Source organism: Hippoglossus stenolepis, chromosome 16 (assembly GCF_022539355.2).
Source record: "Hippoglossus stenolepis isolate QCI-W04-F060 chromosome 16, HSTE1.2, whole genome shotgun sequence".
Lineage (NCBI taxonomy): Eukaryota > Metazoa > Chordata > Actinopteri > Pleuronectiformes > Pleuronectidae > Hippoglossus > Hippoglossus stenolepis.
In genome coordinates, this window is record NC_061498.1 from 8,039,293 (window position 1) to 8,063,913 (window position 24,621).

The 24,621-nt window shown below is 44.9% G+C and overlaps 1 protein-coding gene across 1 annotated transcript; it reads left to right on the plus strand.

The window, feature by feature from the left end:
• Positions 1–903: 903 nt before the first annotated feature.
• On the plus strand, positions 904–24,059 carry grid2ipa (glutamate receptor, ionotropic, delta 2 (Grid2) interacting protein, a). The gene is given in 23 exon segments (XM_047343872.1): positions 904–985; positions 2,554–2,807; positions 2,891–3,223; positions 3,310–3,464; positions 12,135–12,434; positions 13,559–13,644; positions 13,845–13,914; positions 14,060–14,422; positions 14,678–14,829; positions 15,031–15,204; positions 15,543–15,631; positions 15,731–15,878; positions 16,599–16,930; positions 17,537–19,939; positions 20,040–20,127; positions 20,376–20,465; positions 20,675–20,871; positions 20,999–21,154; positions 21,518–21,604; positions 21,687–21,816; positions 21,943–22,061; positions 22,159–22,323; positions 22,505–24,059. Coding segments are annotated over 23 exon segments (6,054 nt in total). The 3' UTR covers positions 22,586–24,059.
• The last annotated feature ends 562 nt before the right edge of the window (positions 24,060–24,621 follow it).

Genomic DNA, 24,621 nt, shown 5'->3' on the forward strand with positions numbered 1-24,621 from the left:
GTGATGGGGGTTCTCTGTTGCTGAGTTAAGTTAATGTCATCTTTATTTTTAGAAGTGTGTGTGTGTATGTGTGGCTACAGTGTGAATGTCATCTACCACCTCATCCTGGGAACACCACCTGCTTTGAAAACACAGTGCCCACTGCTGCAGTTATCTCTGTGTCTTACTGACGATCTACCGTAAGTATTTTTAATTCCCATGCTAAATTCTCCCCAGCTGATTGGCTCTGCTTGAACACTGCTGTACTTGGTGCGTGTAACCTTGAGCATATCTGCAGGTTACATCTCTGTAACCGCTGCTCCGCCACTGAGGTTAACACAATTCGCTATAATCAGAGAAGTGTCCCTGGCTGGTACAGCACACAGTTTCTGGGTCACTCCTCAGCCCACAGAGAGGGCCCCCATCCACATGAGCGACAGAGGGAGACAGAGAGAAAGAGAGGGCGGGAGAGAGAGAGAGAAAGGCAAAGGTATTTATAGAAAAATGGGGCTTTGCAGTACCTTTTCTTGCAAAGAACCATTTCAGGACCAAGTGAGAGTGTCCCAGTTTTCTGATCACCGCTCTGCCATAGGGCTTGGACCGAGGCTGAGGCTGGGCTGCCTCATCCAGGATGGAGAGCCTGATTTTCAGATGCTCTCCCCTCTCCTCTGGCCTCCCTGTCCTCAACTACAGAGCGCTGGTTCTTTGATTGAGAACAGGGGACGGTATTGGCCTATATAACCTACAGATGTGACCTTTTCAGGTACCCTTGATTTGCCTAGCTGGGTAGAGGCTTTTGGAGGAGGTGAGCTCAGGTGAGGAGCAGCACGAGAGTGTCCGAGGGCACTCTTTGGCTGCATCGACCCCCTGGACGGGGGTTAAAGGAGGCTGGCTGGAACGTGCCCTGCCGCAAGCCGGGCAAGGATGAGGCGCTTCCTGAGCAGGAAGGGCCGCTTCTCCCTTCGCCAGAGCAAGTCCGGGACCCGGAGTGCCTCCAAAGATTTCTGTAAGTCTTCTTTTTCTCAGAATCATAATTTTTTCAAAGCTGTCCTGAACTGCTGGAGGGTCGCTGAGATTGTGTATCTAGGGCACAGGATGGAGAGAACAGGACGAAAGGAAGTCTTGACAATCCTCTGAGTGCAGCTTGTGTTCTGTCAGGGAGGAAAGACTGTCATCCGCAGCTCCGCGACAGTGATTTCCCAAAGTATTTGAGATCAATAATCGGCTACAGTTTGATGCTTCCTCTCATTAGTCTGAACCAAAGTTCTGCGCCTCTTTGAGCCTTTGGGTTTGATTTGATTTATTCACTCAGCCACAGCTCTCCCTGAATATTTTGCCCTGTGGTCCAGGAAGATCTGATTTGTCTCTTTTTGCATTGATGCTGATCTGAAGACTTTTATTCTCTCACTTCTTGTGCACTTTTTTTTGTTACTTTTATCTCTGTATCTAATTTTGTTTGTCTCACTCTTCCTGCCTCCATCTTTCTCTGCCTCCGTTCAGTTACAAGAAGAAAAAGAATGGTTTAGTTCTGGTGGTTTGATGAACAACTGTATGCAATTACTTTTTTCTTACATGAGCTCTCTTTCATCCCACAATGTCAAGGTCTCTCTTTTAGTTTTGCACTCGGGGGGCGATTAAGATACTTATCATTGGGTGTGGTAGTGCGAGCTCGACTTGAGACCTGAGATTATTTTTATTATTTATTTGGGTAATTATATTTCAGATATTTGCAACCTAAGCTTTTATTACTCTTTAATATATATAAACGTGCAAGATGTGAAGCGCAAAATCACAGCGAAACGAGATTGGAAAATAGCATGAATTTAAATACATGTGCTCAAAAGGTTATTTAGATTTATCAGTTTATGATCTAGATTATGGAGCAAGATTGTAATGTTTGGTGAGAGATTTTCCACAGACACCATCACATAGGCTGATCCCTGTAATGTCCTACATATTTCTACTGTATGGATATATGTTTGATGATCCAGATGGTTGTAGATGAGATTAAATGGGCCTGTTGGGACTCTTCCTGCTGCAGTAGAATGAGGCCAGTGACCAGGGGAAGGGCAGCAGTTCAACATGTGGGCTCGATACCATCAGTCAAAAATAACCTTCAGTAATTTTGTATTTCTCTTTAACTGTCGTTGAATTTATGGAAAACAAATCTATCAATATGAAAGAAAGATTTTTTTTTTCCAGAGTCTTCTGTGTCTTTTTATTCGTGGCCTCATTAAACAGACCAGTGCACTTGCTGTGACAAGTCGGCAGCTCCATCACTGAGGTGCCCTATTTAAACCATTGGACATTCTGACCTCCATTTCAGTCACAACCTGTTCCTCTCTATGAGCCGCATGCTCCAGATAAGCAGTTAATACTTGCGCATGTCTCCTGCAGCATTAAAAAGGCCCTGTTTGCTGATTTCTTGTGCTGATGAAAGAAAACTACCTGAGATATCAACCTGGCTGCCCCTTTGAAGCTAAACTTTTTTACTAATATCTTCCAAAAACATGCTGATTACAGTGTCCGTCCCTTTGAACCTCTCTGAGTTTGATCTTTCCATCCATCCTCCAGACCTCGGTCTCCCTGCCACCAATCAGAACTGGCCAGAGGCGTTTGGTTTCCGGCTGGGTGGCACTGGGCCCAGCTACATCCTCTCCGTGGTGGAGGGCAGCAGTGCCTACCTGGCCGGCCTGCAGCCGGGCGACCAGGTGGTGGACATCGAGGGCCAGGATGTGACCAACCTCAGCACACCGGCTCTAGTCGCCCTGGCTCAGACCCTCAAGACTGTCCCACCCAGCATCGGAGTAGTGTCACGGCTTGAACAGGTCAGCTGACACACAATAACCTGCATTTTGTGTTTTGATCTGGTGAAAAAAAGTCACTCAGCCATGCTTTTTCCCTTCTTTAGATCGACATCACCCCTGGCCCTGATGGCCGTTTTGGATTCACCATCGTTGGAGACAGCCCTCTGATGGTGGAGGACTGCATGCCCAGCGGCCCGGCCGGGCGCAGTGGCCTGAAGGCCGGGGACTACGTCATGGAGGTCAACGGCATCCCAGTGAAGCATCACGAAACGGCGGCGGCCATGATCAAAGCAGCTCAGGGTCGACCTCTGCGTCTGGGCGTGCTCAGTATGGCCCGGCGACCCAAGCGGTTAAGCAGCAGCATGAGGGTGTTGTCACAGAGCGGGGACAGCGTCAGGGACAGTCGCGCCCACAAGGCCATGGAGTTCAATAAGAAGGTGGCTGTGAAATGCATGGTTGCATCTCAGAGGGAATACATGCTGTTTTGCGAAAGTGTGTATTAATGAATGTATTTATCCATTAGGTGGAGGAGGTGCTGGGGGAGGAACCAGATGTGAAGGAGCAGCTGTTTGACGTGCTGAAGCAGTACGCTGCCGAGAGGGATGTGGAGAGTCTGGCCGAGGCGCTGCCTGATATCCTGATCACAGAGGAGCATCAGCAGCTGATCGACAGCGTCAGGTAGCTGATCGGTCGCACTTGCGCACTTAGAGGTCACACGCTTGCATGCACAGCTTTCCATGACTAATAGTCTGAAGCACCACACATGGGCTCAATTTAAGGGGCTTTGTCAGGTACAAGGGAATTTCTTATAACTGAAAACCCTCTACACTCTGCAGTCCTGCAAAACCAGGGGCGATCCACTGTGTGACAAAGTTCTGCAACAGCTTTTACATCTGGATTCCCCTGCAACACATTCATGTTTTAGTGAGCACTGCTGTTTCCAGTCTTATCTCTGAATGGGTGAATTGTGTACGCTCGTGAGTTCAGAGTTGAAGCTGAGGGTTCATGAGGGTGCACGAAAAGTCCTTTCATGCTTTGTTGGGGAGTAACTGTGATGCTTATTAGTACAGAATTTTTCCAAACAACCAAACTCCTTGTATTTCTCAATTCTGCATGGATTTTGTATGGTTACTTGAGTGGTCTTTATGCCTTTTGTAAATTACTTCTTGATTTCTGCAGCACTTGACTAGAGGACATTAACAAAACTAAGATTGCACTCAGTGGACCACAGACCTCTACCAAAGCCCAGTCCTCTTATGAAACCACATTTAAATTCACCAGATCCCGATTTTCTGCCACAAATTGCACACACTCATAAATATCAGTTCCCTAAGCATGTCTGATTAGTTGTTTTTTTCTCCAAAATATGTGTCTCGATAAATTATTAACGTCTTTTTCAATACAGAAAAACTCTCCTAATTCTTTTCAGCTGAATTGAAAACCAGAGTCAGATAAGGTCGTGGCTTTGTTTTCAATCATTGTCTCTCCTAGTCTTTAGATTTTGAGAAAGCTTGTAAAAGTGCACAAGGGAGAGTTATAGTCAGTTACATTATATTCAGATTCACTGTACAGCACATTATTACATAACTAAAGGAGCAGAGAGGGACTTCAAACTCCTTAATTGCCCTTTGAAATCAGTATTTTAGAAATGCCCCCTCAGCAGTTTACTATGAGGGATGGGGAGTGTTGCCCTCGGGTGCTTAAATGTCACTTTGTCCTGTTTCTCCCCTTTTAGGAACAGTACACGAGGCTGTGGTGAGAAAATCACTGCTGAATATTGCCTTTCTCCCGACTCAGCATTGATCTGGAAATCAGAACCTAAAATACAATACCTCTGCACACATTCGCAAATTCTTTTTGGCAGACCCCCCCCCTTCTGTCACTTGCTCTCACTTTGACTTTCTCTCTGTTGGTCCCTTCCTCTCCCAGCTCTCCCTGTCAGCTGTGATGCACCCTTTGATATATGCACCGTTTTCTTTTTTTTTCCTGTGGATCTCATCACTGGATTCTCTTTATTCCCTCCTCTGCATACAGCTCTTAGCCAGTTTGCTGCTGGTGCTTTAGAGAGCACAACAACATGCAGATCCTCACACTGCATGTCTCTCACACGCACATGCACATGGTCCCTGCTCTGAAGTTTTATGCTGGAAGGAATTATGCTCTGCTGCCTCAAGTGAGTATTGAAAATCAATTTGACATAACATTGTGCATTTGCTGATTTTGCAGTGAGCAGTGAACGAGCTTGGTGTCCGAGCGTCTTATGTCGCCGCCCATGATTGGACATGAAATGAGCAGAGGTGCAGTTAAAGTATGTTGAACGAGCAGTCGTTTTACTGTCAATTAGTGCTCAGCTTGTCCAGTGACAGATTTTTGTTGAGTAATCTGTTCTTCCTCCAGCTGTTGTCCAGCCGCCTCTTCATCACAGCTCTGATTTCCTTTCTTCGAAAGCTGCCTGTGAAAATGCTTCGTAATGTTTGTCTTGCACAGCAGTGACATTAATTATGCATTGGCTGTTTCCACAGAGGCCTGATGACTGTTGTAGCTGTTTTCCTCACATTCAGGCAGCAAGGAACTGTCCCAGTAAGAGTCTGACTTCTGATATAAATCTACTGTAACTTCAGCTGTAGTTACCCATAGTTCCATCCTGCTACGTAAAGTTCAGGTGTGCTTTAACATTGAAAGGCGTTAATATGCAAAATATCTCTTTGTGTCTCTTGCTGCAGTGTCCGTTCTTTAGTCTCTAAAAAGGTATATAAGGTATATCGAGGTATTATCTATATTTTACATTTTGAATAGCTGGTAATGTTTTCAGCAGAAAAATCTTATCATTACATTTCTGTGGCAGCAGACTTGGGGAGTTTTGCCTCCAGGTTGTTCACGAGCAATGGTTTGTGCAAACGGCTGCCACCCTAGTTAGGTCAGTACTTTTAATTCAATGGTTTGTCACCAAATAACTCCAATATATTCCGCTGTATATTGTCTACAATATAGACAATATCAAGTGGTTGCGTGCTAACATGATAAACTTGTCTTGTTGACATTAACGCAGGGTTAAAGCTGGTCTGAATATGTTAATAGTGGTATTTACTTTTATTTTCTCTATTCCAATTCACTGGTTGTCTTATTTCCTAATCACGGTTTGTGCATCCAGCCCCTAAGACATCAACAAACCACTGAAGATATAATATTGTAGATGAGCTGGGGGCCAGTGTTGTCATTTGAGGCGTGGAGAACCAATGTGTCTGGAGCTGGATCCCCCAACCTGTCAGTCTCTCTTCATCTGCCTCAATCATTGTCACATCAGTCACACACACACACACACACACACACACACACACACACACACACACACACACCCACTCCACCACTCACCCCCACCTAAGACCAGTTCTTAGTGGGCTGTGTTAGAGGGTGTGAGCCTAACAGAAGTTATGTCTTCTGTACGCCCTGTAAAACTTGACCAGCCGGGGCCACGCTCCGCTCCGTCTGCATCTGTCCCCTCGCCGATTCGCCTCGCCCTCCCACAGGATGTGTTCTATTTATATGCAGCCTATTTCTTTTAATAAATTCTCTCTTAGGTTTCTGACGCACTTGCCAGTGTTGTTTCTTTAAATGGCTCCAAAAAACCCAGGGGTTACAGCTTTAGCGAGTGCTTGAACACTTGGAAATCAGGCAGAGGATTATGTATCCAGAGTGTCATTAGAGACAATCCCGGAACAACTATTAGCTCTTTAGTTTGTGTTGTTCTGTCGTGTTGTTGTAACTGAATTTAATTACAGCCTTTGTGTATCTGTATATAGACTTCAAAGCTGTGAATCAATTAGACCGATGCATTCTCTACCCAGGGTTTGGGATGCAGTGCATTTGTTTTCTTTATTTTTCCTCGATGTTTGATGTGTTTCTGTGATTAGTGAGGATTAGTGAAGATGTTCTGGGCTCGAGGTATTTACACAGATTAGGACGGATGCCGAGCAACATGGTCAGAAACTTAAATCAAGATTTAAATGTTCATATTCATAGTCGATATTGATTATGATCAGGATAAAGAGTGACTTCTGCTCCTGAGAGAACATGTAGAAATAAATGTTGTGTCGAGCATATGTCATTCATGCAGACATGACTGTAAAAGTTTTCGTACATTCAGTTACTCATATAAGTGGTTCTCACACACACACACACACACACACACACACACACACACACACACACACACACACACACACACACACACACACACACACACACACACACACACACACACACACACACTCACACACTCTCACACACACAGTCATTGTTCTGACCTGCCTATGAAATTCCACCGGGGCTCTCCTCTCTTCTCTGATTCTCTCCTCCTCTCTCCCTCCTCACTTACTCCTCTGTTCCTCTCATTCCTTCCTCCTTCCTCCACTGAGGGAAGAGATGATTTGTCACTCACTTCTTCCCTCTGCCAAATGATGGATGACTCAAGTGATGAGGATTGTCCCGTAGCTGTGCCCGGGAAGACCACCCTGTGGTGACCTGGCTTCACTGGTCCCCGAAAGAGAGGCAACAACATGGGGACGAGGGGAGAGTGCCGCCCCAAACATGAAGTTGGAGAACAGCTGAGGATGCTGCCTGAGGATGTTTTGGAGGTGTGGAGGGATTTTTACACTTTGCTCCCTCCCTCTCTCTCATTCTCTCTCTTTCTTCATCTGGCTGTTTTTTCGAGTCTGCAGTGAGCGGTTTTGAGATCCCGGACGCCTTCTTGTTCTTCCATCTTTCTCCTCTTCTCCCTTTGTCCTGGAGAGTTTGCTTGTTCAGACTAGATGGGGACTCACCGAGATACAGGGGAGGCATTTGCATTGCTTAACTGAGCGCAGGCACTTCCTCAAAGCCCCCAAAGAGCCATGGGAAGGGACAGGAGCCTTTCCAGACACTTTCGGTATGGCGCTTCCACTTTGCTTTTGTGTTGATTGTGCTGACTCGTATCTGAAGTTGCTGGAGTATTGTCGTGCAACGGTTCTGTGTGTCTGTTGTCACGGCTTGTATTGACAATTATTCTGCCAGCATGTGAAATATATGTGGGCTGTCTCTATATCGAGAAAAACTGTTGATTCCAGCAAAACTCAGCTCTACTTCAACTGATCATTCTTTCTTGTTAGGGTCTCATTTCTGAGACGGTTTAATTCCATGTCTGCAAATTCATGCTTGGCCCTGCTGTCAAACTGTCTGATCAGAAGTGGGTCTGATGGTTCTTGCGATGAGTTTCCCAGCTGATTGCAGTTGTCATTCATCTGTCTGCGCGCCCTGTCCTCGATCCCCCCCCCCCTCCGACCTAATTATAGACTCCTCTCGCCCTCCTTATAATTGAGGGCATCCCGAGGCCTACATCCAACTTCAGTGGAGGCGGCTGTGAAGTTCTGCTCACTTGTGTTTGGTTGGGTTACAAGATTTGACAAGTGAAATGCTCTTTTGCTTATAGATCGCACCATGACAGCGCAGCGAGGCCAAACTTCAAGAGCTGTCGGTGATGATCGGAGCCGAAGTCAATGGTTGATCAAATGAAATGGAGCGATGAGTCTGCTGTAAAACCATAAATGTCCCTGTTCTTTTTCGTTCTCCCTATCCGCCGTTTGTCCGAGTCACTGTGGTGATGTATGAATGTTGTTTTGGAAAGTTCTGTGGCCTACATAGTGTACGGAGCACAGACTACCCAGCGCCATTCCCAGTAGTTTCATGACCCTGGCCTAGAAAGAGCTCTAGTTCTCCACTTCTTCTCTCTGTGGCTCTGTCATATTTTACCACTTATATCCTCGTATTGGCTTTTTATGCCATTCTTCAAATCATTCCATTGATTCCTCCTCTTTTTTCCCCACTGTATGTTATTGCCATGTTAAGAGTCTCTCACTACTTCTCTGCTTGCAAGAGAAAGCTGACCCTCGAGATAACACCACAGAGCAGCTTGGCGTCACAGATGAGCACGTTGTAGCCCTCGGGTGAAGTTTTGCCATTTTGGAGCATGAACACATCGTGCACTTAATCACTGTCACCTAGATACTCTACTTCCTTTGGCTTTTGGTTTTCAGGATGTAAGCAAATAAATCTGAACCCATAGAGAAGATTATCACTTCAATAATGAGATCACTGATTGATCGGGGTTGTACTGACACATTTTCCACACGTGCACCAACACGTCACTCCTCTCATAACTTAATCAATAGTTTTAAGAGACAGTGAATCACGATGAGAGATCAGTTCTTGGTTTTCACCTTGGCACAAAATACTAATATGTCTTTTTTGTTGTTATGCAGCTGTTAAATATGCATTTGTGTGTGTTAACAATCCACACTGTGCACGTGTGTTTATAGGACTTCAAGGACAGAGATATATGACTGTGTATTATCATTGTAATTACATTGATGCTGTGCTTCTTTACACCCCCAACACACTCTAATCATGTATTGGGGTCTTGCAATAATGTAACACACTTTAAGAAAAGCACATTTCTTCCAGTAATAGTCTTTTGGCTGCAGATCTAGGATCAGAATCACAGGGACAGGGACTCTAAGAGTATAATTTGTGCTGTTTCCTTGCTGTGGTGTAGTTTTAGTTGCAAGTAAAAATTAACAGAAAGGCCAAATGCAATGGAAGATGATTATAGACCTAATGGTAAATAATTAACTTTACTTCCTTGCTTTGTTGTCTTTGAAGAGGAAGAGAGGACATTTGTCTTCTGTTAGGTGTTGAGGGCTTAACAAGGCTTAATTACCATATTTTTAAAGCAATTATTTATTGCATTACATAAGGTACATTTACATGAAGCTTACATTACTGCCATTACAAGGCTTATTTATTAAGCAGTTATCATTGTAAGATTATAGTGGTTTGTGATGCAACCAGTGCCTCCACAGCTGGGTGAACTCACAAAAAACAGGTATTAATCATTTAACACACACACACACACATACACACACGCACACACACAAAGTGATTTGGCAGTTTGCTCAGGATTCCCATCACATGATTGAGACGTGTGTTTACTGCCCCCCCGGGATGTAACGTTGGAAAGCTGTGGGGAGGGTTGGAAAGCTTTCCTGCGCTCCGACAAGGTGGTGGACCAGGAGAGACTGTGGCAGGGGCAGCCTGTACTGCAACTACTACTACTTCTAATAATAATAATAATAATAGACACATGGTTAAAATCTCATTAGTCAGGGGTAGATCAAATGGGACATATGGTAGACTGAGCTAAACAGATGTGTTTTGAGTTGTTCTTTAAACAGCCTGATGTGGCAGAGAGTTTCAGAGTCGTAGGAACTGTTCACTTAAAACTGTTTGGCACAATCACACTTGCAGTAAACTTCCATAAATAAGATGCAAGTGTGTGGTGCCACCGTTTCATAGCAGTCTGGTTTATCTTAAAAATCTAACATGACTGAAATGGTGACTGTATTGAATTCAATATATTTATATATAAATAACATACCGTAGAACGCACTTAGTTACGTTTAATTGGTTACGAGTGGTTTAACTTGGATTTACAGCCTGAGAGTCCATGACCTGATTTAAAAAACCTGGACTGGATCAAAGTGAGGTTGCCTGGTTTTAGCTGTAATTACAGGCATGCTTTTTGGTTTGTGTGTGTGTGTGCGCGCGCGCGCGCGCGTGTCAGCATTTTGACATTTTGACTCCTCCATAGGGCAGAAATCTGTTTTTTATTGGTATGGAGGCAGCTCAGCTTCTTCATCACTCTTGATTCAAATCTAAAACCAAAACATTTATTCCTTGCTTCCAAACAACGGTCCCAAATGTACCTGCAAAGTGACTGTGGCTGCTTTTAAAACCCGAAACTGCATCGCTGAGCCTTATTCTCAACTGTGGCATTTGCATGAGGAGCTGTGCTGCGTGTGTGTGGATGCACGTTGGAACTTGTGCACGCTAAAAAAAACACAAAGCACTCTTTTTTTCCAATGCACAGCGGAGGAACCCTGGAGATTCACATTGAAGATGGAACGATAGAGAGAGGCTTATGTTGAGGATGGAGGCAGCATCATCTTGTGGGTGGGATTGGGAGGCAGATACGCAAAAGACAAAAGTGACAAATGAGGTGTGTGTGTGTATGTGCATGTGAGGTGGAGGTTTGCTCAGTTATCTGTGTGCAATTATCTGCAGATAAAGGAAACAGAATCAGGGAGGCTTCAGGCTTCCTATATTTAAAGGAAACATGAAATAAAACACTTCTAAAACACAGTTATCGGCAATGTCTCTTTCCTTTCTGGGTCATTTCTGTTGTTCTGTTTTGTTATTTTCTTGTTCTCGCAGATAATTGGCCAAAAATAAACGGCATGCAGCGCAGCTACAAGGCAGCTTGATGGGAGCAGACATTGCGAGCGGTCTAAAACATCAGTGGTGAATGACAGGTTTGACTGTTAGTTATGGGAAAACAAAGAGCTTCTTCACAATTCTGTGCTGATGCTGAAAAACAACAAAAGACAAACATCTGTCACAGAAGAGGCAACGACACCAATTTTGCCACCAAGCCTCAGGCTGCTCGAGACACAAGCCTTCTCTGATACGTTTGCACTTATAGTCACTACTGCTTGTCCTCTTTCCAGTCTTCATTTTAATGACTGGACGCTTTCTTATAATCATCACACAAAGCAGACTAGAGGAAAGTGAGCGTGCCAGGCTTACAAATCCTCCCCTGAAACGCAAACCACATCAAACTCAGCAGTATCTGAGGGTGGGAGAGAGGGAAAAGGCAGCGGGAGCTGATGATGGGAGGAGAAAATAACATTCATAGAGGGAGTGGAGTGTTTTCTCCCAGAGGTGGCTCCGGCACTGTTCTTCCTCCTCTTTGCATATTAGCTGTGGGCTGTCACTGATGCTGAACACTCTTACCTGCAGCCGCTAATACGGGACCACACACACCAAAGCTCATCCTTTATCTCTTTCATCCTCTCACTCTCACACACTCTCACACACACACACACACACACACACACACACACACACACACACACACACACACACACACACACACACACACACACCATCTATAGTGTTGGACCACTTTCTTCTATGCCATGCCACGGCCCTCCCATGAGACGATATGGACTGAAGTATTTTTTAACCAATTAAGTGGATCCCCAGCCGGAAAACAATATGTATCCAGAACAAGAATCCATGTTCTTTGGACAAGCAGAGTCGTGGATTTTGTGGCTGAGATGTTGCTTTTCATGTGATTGTGTTTTGTCGCTGTGCAGAAAACAAAAAATGGTCTTTTCACTGACTGAGCTGAACGGGATGCTGCTCCACATCTGTTCTCCTTACTCAATCTGACTCTGGTTCCACAATGTTTGCCAGGATCTTCATTCCCAAGAAGCACCGGGAACGTTTTGACGAGGTGGTTTCCCAGAGCCTGATGAGCCGGCTTAAGGGGCGGAGCTTCAGTGACCCCAGCCGCAACCGCCTTCGCCGCAGCCGGAGCGAGGATCACCCTGAGCGCCTCCTGGTTTCCACGCGCGCCAGCTCAGTGCCACGCACCCACGCAGAGGAAGGCGTGATGCAACCAACCCGAGGCATGAGGAAGACCACCTCCCTAATAGCCGGCCACTCCAGTGGCAGCACCACCAACTGCAGGTGTGTATGTTGCAGCCCCACCCAGTACTGTGGCATCATGAATATTTAAATACTCATCCTTTCTGTGTGTTTCTATCAGCAGGAGTCACAGCTTTTATTTCAGCAACACTGGTTTTAGGGCTGGGCGATAAAACAATATCATAAATTATCATTTTCAACAATAGCAATATAACAAAAGTCTAATATACTGTATATGTTGATTTAATGCTTATGCAATGTGCACAGTGAGGAGGATTCACACATAATTGATCTACCGCAGATTTGCAACGTGTCATTCTTTGGCCATGAAGAAGAGTTTAAACCCCCAGCCTTCATCAGTCTTAAAACATAATGTGATAATTATCCTGACAATTATCGATATTGATTGATGTGATAATCTTTATGATTAAGTTTTCGCCCATGTCGCTCAGCCCTAGCTGGTCGTGTCAGTTTTCAAAGACGACCCTTTTCCTGAAATAACTCTTCCTCTCCCCTTGTCTGATCAAATCTGTAACCACTCCACACGAGAACTGCTGTGACACGTCTTTCTGCGTCAGGAATTTAAGCCAGTGGAAATGTGTAGGAGTGAACTGAAAAGCAGACCCACCAGTGGTGAAGCCTAAATCTATATAAAGCATAAACCTATTTGGACGAGTCATGCCTGACCTCCTCCTTACTGTCTTCATCTGCCGACGTGTCTTTATGTTTCCTCTCTGCTAAGCTCCTGCTCACATTCATCTGGATTTTAAATTATTCAAAACATGTAAACAACACGATTACAAACATCCTATCACCATCCGTTTAAACTTCAGGAATAAACTTCCCCAGGAATCTGCTCATCTCTGCAGTGGCCCAAGTCTTTGAAGATGCTCTACAGCTCCCCGGGGAATTGTCCATATTGAAGTAGACTCGTGCAGGATGTGAATTTAAAGTAGTCTGCTGAATATGGCAGTATGTTGGAGGTCCACTGTGTCAGTCCACAGTAATAAATAGTCCACCTTTACCAAAATACACTTTGGTTTCACTATGAGAAGTCTAACAGGGTTTCTATGGTAACTTGGTATTTCATGACCTTTGTCATATGTGACTGTGTACTTGTAAATACCAGCTTTTCTATAACTTTTGGTGATTCCTGTTGATCAAAGCTCAATCTTTCTCTGTCTCTTCAGGACGGTGAGAGTGTGCAAAGGCAACATGAGTTTTGGCTTCACTCTTAGAGGTCATGCTCCAGTGTGGATTGATTCCGTCATCCCTGGTACGTTCACTTGTCTGTGCATTTGTGTCTGTGCAAATGTGCCAGCTGCAGTTCCAGATGAGTACTTTTACATATTATAGTCAAGTAACTCTTTTTAAGGGGACTTTGTAATATCTTTACAAAGCTTGACTTTTCCCTCATCTTTGCTTTTTCTTGGTCAAATCATCAAATCGCTGAAACTCTCTTTTTCTGTTCCGCAGGAAGCCCAGCAGACAAAGCAGGTCTGAAACCAGGAGACCGCATCCTGTTTCTCAACGGGCTGGACATGAGGTTGAGCTCTCACTCACATTAACTTGACTTTTTTGCAGAAAACAATGCATTTACTAAAGCAAATCTAAACCTGATGTCTTCTGCATAATACAGAAGTTTTTAAAGAAAAGGCTTCCATCCAGTGTATGTGTGCATGTGTCTGTAGGACCTCCTCCCATGAGAAGGTGGTGTCCATGCTGCAGGGCAGTGGTGCCATGCCCACTCTGGTAGTGGAGGACGGTTCGTCCACTTTCAGCCTGGCAGAGCAGGACCTCGCAGGAGGCGGTGGTCCCCCAGAACGTGCCCGCTCCCCTGTGTTCAGCTCCCTGCAGTGGGTGGCGGAGATTCTGCCTCCCAGTATCAGGGTTCAGGGCCGCACCTTCGGTCAGCAGCTGGAGCACCTGCTGACCATCCAGGAGAGGTACACCATCTGCAAGGCTTTGGAGAACTTCTTCCAGCACAGGTGAGCAATTGGGTGGGAAGAAAACAGTAGAAGGAAGGAAAGACGGGAGGAAAAGAGAGTCAGAGGGTGAATTTGAAGTCAGAGGTATAACTGAACTGTTGATATTTTGCAGTGCAGGTTGAATTGTATTTAAATTAAACCACAATTGGCTGCGGAGACACTGAAAATTAACATTTCATGTTGACAGTGTAATTGTCAGTATATAAAGATTTCAAAATCAGGTGGGTATGTATTATATGTTAGACGTGGATCAGGAAATAGAATTGTGTCTTATTAGTTCAAATCATCTCTGTCACCTTGCCTGTGTTTCCTTGGCAACAGGAATGTTGACACTCTGATCGTGGATGTGTTCCCGGTGCTGGACACTCCAGCCAAACAGGTGATCTGGCAGTTTGTTTACCAGCTGCTGACGTACGAGGAGCAGGAACACTGCCAGAGCAAGATCTCACGCTTTCTTGGATTCAAAGCATCAGGTGTGTGAGCTCATATCCACATTGTTAGATGTGGCTTTGGTTTTTACATTTTTGTGAAGTTTTATGTGTGTAAACTACAGGAAGTTTGTGTGTGAGATGATCCCTCTGGCCCGGATCTTTAATACATTTGTCCGCTTCAGGGAAGTCCAATAACCCGGGTGCTTCCTCTGCACTGCCAATGTGTGTGTGTGTGTTTTCCAGTTCCACCACCACCACCACCTCCCCTTCCTCCCGATCCTGAGTCTGCCCAAGAGCCCCATCGCCGCAGCAGCTCCATGAGAGTAACGGGGACCACGTACAGGAGCAGTGTGAGGGGACGTAGTTCAGATGACCTGGTCATTGGCACACACTTGGGCCTGGGTACAGATCTTCACTGTCTTCCTCATTCCTTTGATCAGATGCAGCAGTAACCATGACCCCTTTGATTCCCATCGGCATCATCACTATTTAAATCATTATCACTCACATTGTTATTATTTTGTAATAATCTTTTACATCACCAGTGTGGCAGATATTATTTCATACTGTAGATTTTCCTCAGTACATTGTGATACAATCAGCTGCCTGCAGTCACTGGCCCAAATCTGACTTGAGTTCATGTAAACTGAGCTGACTCTTATCCCAGATCAGCTGAATCGTGCACTGTAAAAAACCCACAAAGCCTTGGAAGTCATTTAATGAGTGTATTACCACAGGCCTCCGTGCGGAGCCAGTGATGGAGACGGGGATGAGGTTGGCTCCAGGAGAGAGACAGTCAGGTGATGGCACCTCCCTCCCTGAGACTCCCAACAACCTCACCAATGTAAGAAACACCAAGATACAGTAAATATCAAAATAGGATTCATAGTCATTAGGACAAGAGGTCTGACTCCGGTCTCTCTGTGCATGTCCACCCTCCCAGCTGTCGGCAGTGTACGCTGAGCTGGAGAACATGTATTCATCCAAGAGGTCCAAGTCTCTAAAGAGCCGCCCTCCTCCCGCCCCAGACAGTTTGCTGGATCTGGAACCTCCTTCGCGCTCGGCTTCCCCCTCAATGCTCGCTAACACAGGTGCCCAAAAGTTCACAGTCTTACAGCTGGAGTTAGATAATAACTATATTGTATAAAATTACTATTTCGTGCATGAGTGAGTGTGTGCATGTGTTTAGTGGAATGATGTTAGAGAAAGAGGATGACAAAAAATTTGAATCCCAAGGTAGCCAACCTAGTTCTGACTCAACTGCACATCCTTGGATTTTACACAGACAGGCATCTTTGTGATTTCTCTACATATGTAAATATACAGCAGAGGAGTCTTTTTCAGTGTTTTTCATCCTGGCTGTTAATAGATTTAATTTATTTTGGATGTACGCAGAAAAAGACTGAAGGGTCAGACGTGGCATCACACAGAGGGAGAGGAATTTTTTAGGGGGTTCTTTTAACAAATTGGCATCTTTTTCTGGATTTGGTCTGTGCATCGCCTCTCCTCCTACAAGCCTGACTGTCAGCCCCAGGGATGCAGAGTGGTCTCAGATTTCACTTTTAGGTACAAGGTGGGCTTGTTTTACTCTAATAAGGAGGATATGGAGATGGTGGAAGTGGAACTAGAAAACTAACAATGTTTTCTGATGTTCTGATTACTTTTTGTGCAGTATCTGAAAGTGTCAGTGATAGAAAGCCTCTGATAGAGAGTATGTAGACGTTTCTGTGTGTGAGGCATTGCACCTAACATGATGCTTCAGCTGTTTATCTGTCAATAATATAACTGTGTTTGTATCCTCCTTCTCTCAGGGAGCCGTAAAGGTCCTTCGACCCCTTCATCCTGGCAGGAGCCTCTCCCCAGCCCCCCTCAGGCTCAGTTCTACTCATCTGGGCTGCCCAGCCAGACCAGCGGGGAGTCCAATCCCTACATCAGCTTGGACAGTCCCCCACCTTCACCCCCAGAGCCCGCTGACTACCCAGCTAGTCCACCACCCGCTCGCAGCAGCAAGCGGCGCTACACCTTCTCCAAACCACCGCGTTCAGAAGACACAGATCGCTTCCTGGATGCACTGAGTGAGCAGCTGGGACAGAGGGTGGCCATCATCGACGACTTCCTGACTCCTGAGAACGACTACGAGGAGGTGGGGTCACATTAACGCTGCACTGTAAAGTCTCATTCTGAAGCTGTTTTAAAAATGTATTGGCTAGTAATTTAAAAACCTTTAATGCTTATTCAGTTTAACAGTCTGAAACATAACAAATTATTCACATTGACAATATTTTTTCTACATAACCCATTATGCCATAGGTCCTGTTGATAGCGGCTTAATTCCCACATGGTACACTGTGTCCCTGCAGTACACTAATGTTTGCCCTGAATCCACAGTTAAAATAGAACAGATCCCATGACTCTTACACATACATAGAATGGGTATAGAACATATTTTCTGTATCCACTGGCCTGTAAAGTTTGTTTCCTTCAGTAAATTTTGTCGTGAAACACTTTGACCCCAAAGAATAATAAAAAACACAAAGATCTGGCATTGACATCCGTCGTGGGTGATCCAATCATACGTGGACATAAGTTTTTAATTGTTTTTTGCAGGTAAATAGAGCCGGGAGATCCTGTAGACCCAGACTAGTTTTATTTGGCACCAATGTGACATGATCAATTCATTTACCAATATGATAATAAGTTCGATTTTGAAATTAATGGTCTAATTAAGTGTGATTGGTGTTAATACCAGGATGTTGTGCAGATGGGTTTCCCGGATGATGAGGATGAGGATAATGAAGAGGAGCTGGGGGTGGACGAAGAAGAAAGTGGAGGATTTGTGGCCCCAGAGCTGAGCAGCCCGAGTGACGTTCAAAGCAGCAGCGGAGAAGAGAACGCCTCCTCTCTCACCTACTCCTCATCCTCTGACCACATCCCTCCTCCTCCCATGACCCCTCCTCCGCCTCCACCTGTTCAGTTCAATGACCCGCCTCCTCCCCCTCCACCACCTGCACCGCCTCAGCACCAACAACCGCAACAGCAGCTTCACTTCACCCCGGAACACTCCCCAAGAGCATATGTGCCCATTCGCCGTAAATCTGGACCACCTCCACCACCTCCACCCCGCAGTAATCCACCAGCGAAGCGGCTCTCTCTCCATAAAGCACTACCCACAAGAGAGGACTTACAGGTGCATGCTACCATACTAGAGCTAAAAGCCTTCCAAGAACAACAAGTCTACCAGGGAAGACAAGTCTATGAGGAGCAACAAGCGTACAAGGAGAGGCAGGTGTATGAGGAGCAGAAAGCCTATGAGGAACAACAACTGTTTCAAGAGCAGCAGGCCTACCAGGAGACATTCTTCAAAGAGAGACAAGCTTATGAGGAGCAGAAAGCATACGAGGAACAAAAAGCTATTGAAGAGCAACAAATTCACCAGGAGCAACAAGCCTACCAAGAAAGACAAGCATACGAACAGCGTCAAGCCTACCAGGAGCAAAAAGTATACGAACAGCGCCAAGCTTACAAGGAGCAAAAGGCATTTGAAGAGCTTCAAGCTTACCAGGAGCGAAAAGCTTACAAGGAGCAAAAAGCTTTCGAGGAGCGTCAGGCCTACGAGGAGCAACAAGCTTATCAAGAGCAACATATGCAACAGATTTACCAGAGTCACCACTCGATGCCTACCCAGCCAACACAGCAAAAAGCCCAGTCACCACTTCCTCACCAACAACTTCACCAATCCTTACCCCCACTCCCTTCTCCAGACTCCACCCATCCCCACGCCAACCATCCTCTCTATGTGATGCACCAAGCACAGCTGCAGCAGGCTCACCCGGGTCATCACCACCGACGTCTGTCTCGTTCAGCCCCTCCTCCACACCAACCGCCACCTCTACCGTCACCCCAACCGACGGCTCACCCCGGCCAACAAGCTCAATATGCTGAGGGAATCTACCAAAGTCACCAGGGCCTTGGAAACCATCCCCACCATTCTTCAGCTGAAATGCTCCACCAGATGCACCAAGCCCCCGCCCATCACTCCTCTGCTGAGGTGCTCAACCAGTTGCAACAATCTCAGGCCCATCACTCATCTACTGAGATACTCCAGCAGATGCAGCAAGCCCAAGCCCACTACTCCTCCTCAGAAATGCTCCACCAAATACACAAAACCAAGGGACATCATTCTTCAACAGAGTTACTGAACCAAGCTCATCAAATGCAGCAGATGCAGCCTCACCACTCCTCAACAGAACTTCTCCATCAAGCTCAGCAGATGCATCGGGGTCAACCACACCATTCCTCCACTGAGCTGCTCCATCAAATGCAAAAGGCCCAGGCCCACCACTCCTCCACAGAGCTGCTCCATCAAGCCCATCAGATGCACCAACCCATGCCCCATCACTCCTCCGCAGAGGTTCTGCATCAAGCCCAGCAGGAGCCTGGCTCCCTTCCTGTTCAGCTAAAACGAGACAGTCACTCACACCAGAGCCGGAGAAGTCTTAAAGGTCATCATCAAACCCAAGTGTCACCTCAAGGGAGACACCAAGAGCAGCAGATCCACCAAACCCATCACCCCCAACCCACCAAACCCTCTCCCCAGAGACCCCACTCTATCCAGCAGACCCACCACCACTCTAGCACACCTCAGATTCACCACATCCACCACATAACCCCACAGCCTCCTCCGCAGGACTACCAACACCAGATTCATGTCATCCACCCTCCGCAGCAGACCCACAGGCCCCAGCCTCTTCTTTCTACCTTTCAGCCCCTCCAGCCACATCAAACCACCCTGTCCACATTCCAGCCCCTCCCCCAACACCACAAGCTGCAGCACCAAGTCCAGTCCTCCACCCAAGTCACCCGCCCACAGTCTCAGCCCTCGCATCACCTGCTGCAGTCCCCAAACCAGCCACAATCTCAGTCATCCCACCATAAACAATCCCATGGTCAGAGTCAGCCCCAGTCCCTCCCGCACTCTCTGTCTGATCCCACGGAGCACCTGGGGCCCCCTCCTCCTCCGCCCCTGCCCCCACCTTGCTCTCCTCCACCCCTGCCAAGGCCCGGTCTGTCCAGAATGGATTCCAACCACATGAGTGTGAAGCGGTTACGCTGGGAGCAAGTGGAGAATTCAGAGGGGACCATCTGGGGACAGGTGAGTTGTGTGGGGTTTGGACACAAGGAGCCAAGTAAATGGTAAAGTTTTGTCATGAAATCGTTATTTACATTGCACCATTTTTACATATCTTTGGTAGTTGGGAGCAAATTCTGATTATGATAAACTGCATGACATGGTGAAGTATCTGGATCTGGAGCTGCACTTTGGGACACAGAAGAGCTCCAGTGAGTACAAGTGGCTGTATTCATATCATAGTAATTACTGTTTGATTTGACAGAATGACACTTGTATCTTTATGGCACATTGTCTAACTTTTAAATACTAACTAACCAACCTTAAAATAATCATAATTTCCTAGCTCTTACTTTATTTTTTATGTTTTATTTCTGTAATATTCCTTATAGTTCAACTGTAGTTTGTGGAATTTAAGGTTATTCTCCAATAACACTTATCAACACTGACCACACTTTAGTGCCGGCTCCAGATCCATCCCTCCTGCCAGAAACCTTCAAGAAGAAAGATGTGATAGAAATTCTGTCCCATAAGAAGGCTTACAATGCCTGTAAGTATAAAATGGTATATAATGCGTGGCCATGGTTTGGTTGATTTGTTTTATGACTAAATACAAGAAAAATGAAGGATATTCTTACCTGCCTCAGCTGCAATTTGTGTAGCTGTAATCATCAAATACTGATAGAAGAATAAACTAAGATGGTGAACATTATACCAGCATTTCTCCTGTATTTAAACCTTTGTTTCTTTAACCTCTAGCCATCCTGATAGCCCACCTGAAGCTGTCTCCTGCAGAGCTGCGTCAGGTGCTGATGAACATGGCCACTGATAGGCTGGAGCCGTCGCACATCAAACAGCTGCTGCTGTACGCCCCCGACGCAGAGGAGGTCAAAAAGTACGAAGAGTACAGACAGGACCCCAGCAAACTCAGTGAGCCAGACCAGTTTGTGTTGCAGGTACAGTCCTGACAGGGTAGTGGAATGAGTCATTGTGTGGGAGACGTCAAACTGTGTCATTGTCCGTGTTGTTTATCATCAGTGGCTCATTTGCTTATTGTGTGTGTGTGTGTGTGATTTCCATCAGATGTTGTCAGTACCAGAGTACAATACGCGCCTGCAGAGCCTCCTCTTCAAGTGTTCCCTGCAGGAGAAGACCGAGGAGTTGAGGGGAGCGTTCGACTGTATCAACAAGGCCTCCATGGAGCTGAAGACCAGCAGGAAGCTAGCGAAGATACTGGAGGTAAAGTACTGTTTGAAAAAGTACACAAAGAAATAAATACCTGTATTTAATTAACTTTGTATGGTGTCGTGCTGATGGGGTAAAAATGCTGCGTTTACAATTCTGTGTGATAGCGATAAGGAATATGGTGTTTTTTGTTATCAGATATGAAGAACAGTAAAACATTCACTAACCTACAGTACATTTACTTTTACCCCTGAGCTGGATCTACACAGACAGTCCAACATACAAAAAAAATATTCACGCCTATGAATGAGGATTCGGAAAAATATTGCAAAACACTGAAAATCCTTTTAAGCTCAAACATGAATGAGTTGTTTGGCAGAGTAACGGTTCTGCTCGCCTCATTCTGTCGTTCTTCAGTTTGTGCTGGCGATGGGAAACTACTTGAATAACAGCCAACCGAAAACAAACAAGACCACAGGCTTCAAGATCAACTTCCTTACAGAGGTACGTCGTGCAGAGTAGCCGCTCTTTTCTTTTTCATCATATCACGCTGATGAAGTTAATGAATTCAGTGTTTCCTCTACAGTTGAGCACAACTAAAACAGTGGATGGGAAGTCGACATTCCTGCACATTCTGGTCAAGTCGTTGTGTCAACACTTTCCTGACGTGTTGGATTTTTCCAAAGATCTAACAATGGTTCCACCTGCAGCCAAAGGTTTGATTTTCCTTTAAGCTCGGAAAAAACTGACCATTTATTCATGTGTAAAGCATTTTTCTCATATGAGTCACTGATTTAAAGTGTGTTTTTATTCTCCTGTTTTACACACTCACACATCTTTAGTAAACCAGAGGACGATCGCGTCAGATCTGAATGACCTTCACGCAACCATCCAAGATATTCGCTCGGCCTGTCAGAAGATGCCTGCGACTGCTGACGACCGTTTTGCTGTTGTTATGAGTGTATCCTTCACAAAATGGATTCATTTCAGCATATAAAGTAAACAAAAAACAGAAGAGGTGATTTGAAACATTTGTGGCCCTTGACTTCATTGTGTAGAACTTTTTGGAAAACAGTCACCCAGCGATTCAGTCTCTGGAGTCCCTGCAACAGAGAGCAATGGAAGAATTCAGCAAAACTGCGTCCTACTTTGGAGAAGACGGCAAAGCTACCAACACCGAAGGCTTCTTTGGCATCTTTGCGGAGTTCATGATCAAGTTTGAGGTGAGGGAGGAAGATTCAGCCCTCTATTTTAATATTTTTACATTTTAATGATTCCTGTTGTCGCCTCTACAGTTTTACAGTAAGAATTTTATTTCATTGTCCTCTTTGGCTCCCTCTCTGACTTTAAAAAACTAAAAAACTATATTCTCTTTGATGCAATCCTGTTGGTTCTTTACAACAGAGAGCGCTGAGTGAGCATCAGGCTGCAGAAATCCAGAAGAGTCCTCGGAGTCCACGAATGGCCTCCCCACTGGCCTGGTAACACACACATACATGTCCACAGAGACGTTGAAACACACACACACTGTATACACATTCTCTACACTGCATACACAAACATACATAACACTCAATCCACATTTTTGAGCAATAAAATACAGTGTATTATATATGTATGTACTTTTGGTTACATTCAGCGAGACAGAATGTCTTTGCATCAAATATGGACAATTTTGCATTATACCAGTGGTGCAGTGTATGTGTCCTTTTCAAAATAAGTTTTATTGTAGTCTAAAGCTTTAAGACTTCGAGATAGAACACAACGTTGTTTGGTTGTCAACATATCTGTACTGTTAAGAAGATACAGTTCCGATAGTTCATCCTAAGTTTTCTTTCTCTAAGCCAGAGTTATCTACGGTGTAAAACTTTATGATAGATCCTTGAATAAGATGATGATTTATGAAAATTAAATTGTATCCTGAATATAGATGTTTTACTTAAAATATACCCAAGTACAATCGTTGGTTTGGATGAAACCACGGATGCAGTTTCCCTATTAGTGAACTGTGTTTTGTACGAAGCCCACCACCCTGAATGTAACATAGGTTCTTTACTGATTAACCGTAGATTATTTTCTCGAGTAAATAATCAATTACATCCCAATGATAGATTGTTTAATGTGCTGTATCATGTTTATACCTCCACTTATAAGGATTTTCTTACTGCATCAGGTGTAGCTTTAATAACTTTCTATTCCTAAATGGTTTTGCTCTTGTATGATACCGCCAATGCTACAAACGTGTACATATGAGACAGTGTCAGTGGGATGTTGGCACTTACTACTTGAGACAATTTCAACTGTCGTAAGGATCCTTTTTATTTATTTTTATTCCCGTCAGTAGGACAAGGAGAAGTGGGATCATGTGGCGTGCGCAGTGTGCAATATGTTTTTAGCTGTTCACTGCTGTTCTACTCCTTTCGACTGTAACATCGATACCTTGTATTTGCACTGTACAGAATGAGAGTGAATGTAATGAGAATGTACGCTACGATATATGACGCACTTTTGTGTATTAACCAAAATATTTATTTCATTGTGTTACGCTGTACAGACTGAGCAGAGCGACAAGTTTAGTGTAAGAGATGCAGCATTATGGATAGTTCTCAACTAGTGATGCAGTGTCACATCTCAGAATATACACAAGTGCTTTGTAAAAGTCTATAGGTGATATTTTTAATTGTTAAGGTTAATCTGTGCAGCTAGTGAAAGCTTTGTTTTCTTATCTAAGTTGTCTTTACAGAACGTCTAAGGCCTATAAAGTGTTATAAAAGTCTATAAAGTCTGTATTTTTTATTCTGTCCAAACAATGCTGACAAATATAGAGTCGTATTAAATCTATATCTGTGTCTGTGTGAGAAAAATGCTCTTTAATTGTGCTGTTATGCCAAATGTCTTACAGAGGAATGATACTGTACAGTACAAAGGTAACGGCATTAAAAGGCCTCGTCCTCGTGTTTTCCTACGTCTGCTTCCACTCTCAGTACAACCCGCTGCTGACACACCTGCTGCTGCTGCAATGTCTCCGTTGAGCGTTTGTTTTCTTGGGACGAGCCTGTAAATCTGTATCTGTATGTCTCCGCTCCGCACACAGACGCTGGCCTTGCACTTACCCAGCTCCATATTAATTTGGAGCTCACTAAGCTCTTCCTTCGATAGCAGGGGGCGTGCTGTGTGGTTCTCTGTGAAGAGTAATAAATCCCTTACTTTTTAACTAAACCCTTGTGGTTCGAGAGGGGAATGTGGAGTTTGATCCTTCACGAGGAAGCTTCAACAAACAAGCGTGAGATTCCTGGGTTCGTCCTCAGATCATTTGTGACGTGCTTTGTTGTTTGGGGGGAAAAAAAACCCAACTGGGCTCAGGACAATCCAGCTGGAATGAGAATACTGTGTGGCCACTTGCTGAAAGGTGAGTTTAATGTTTAATCTAACTTTCAATTGATCTCTCATTTTACAAACGTTACTCAGAGAAGTTAATTTTTAATGCAGCTGTCTTGTGTGTTTTTTGCTCGCTGTGATTG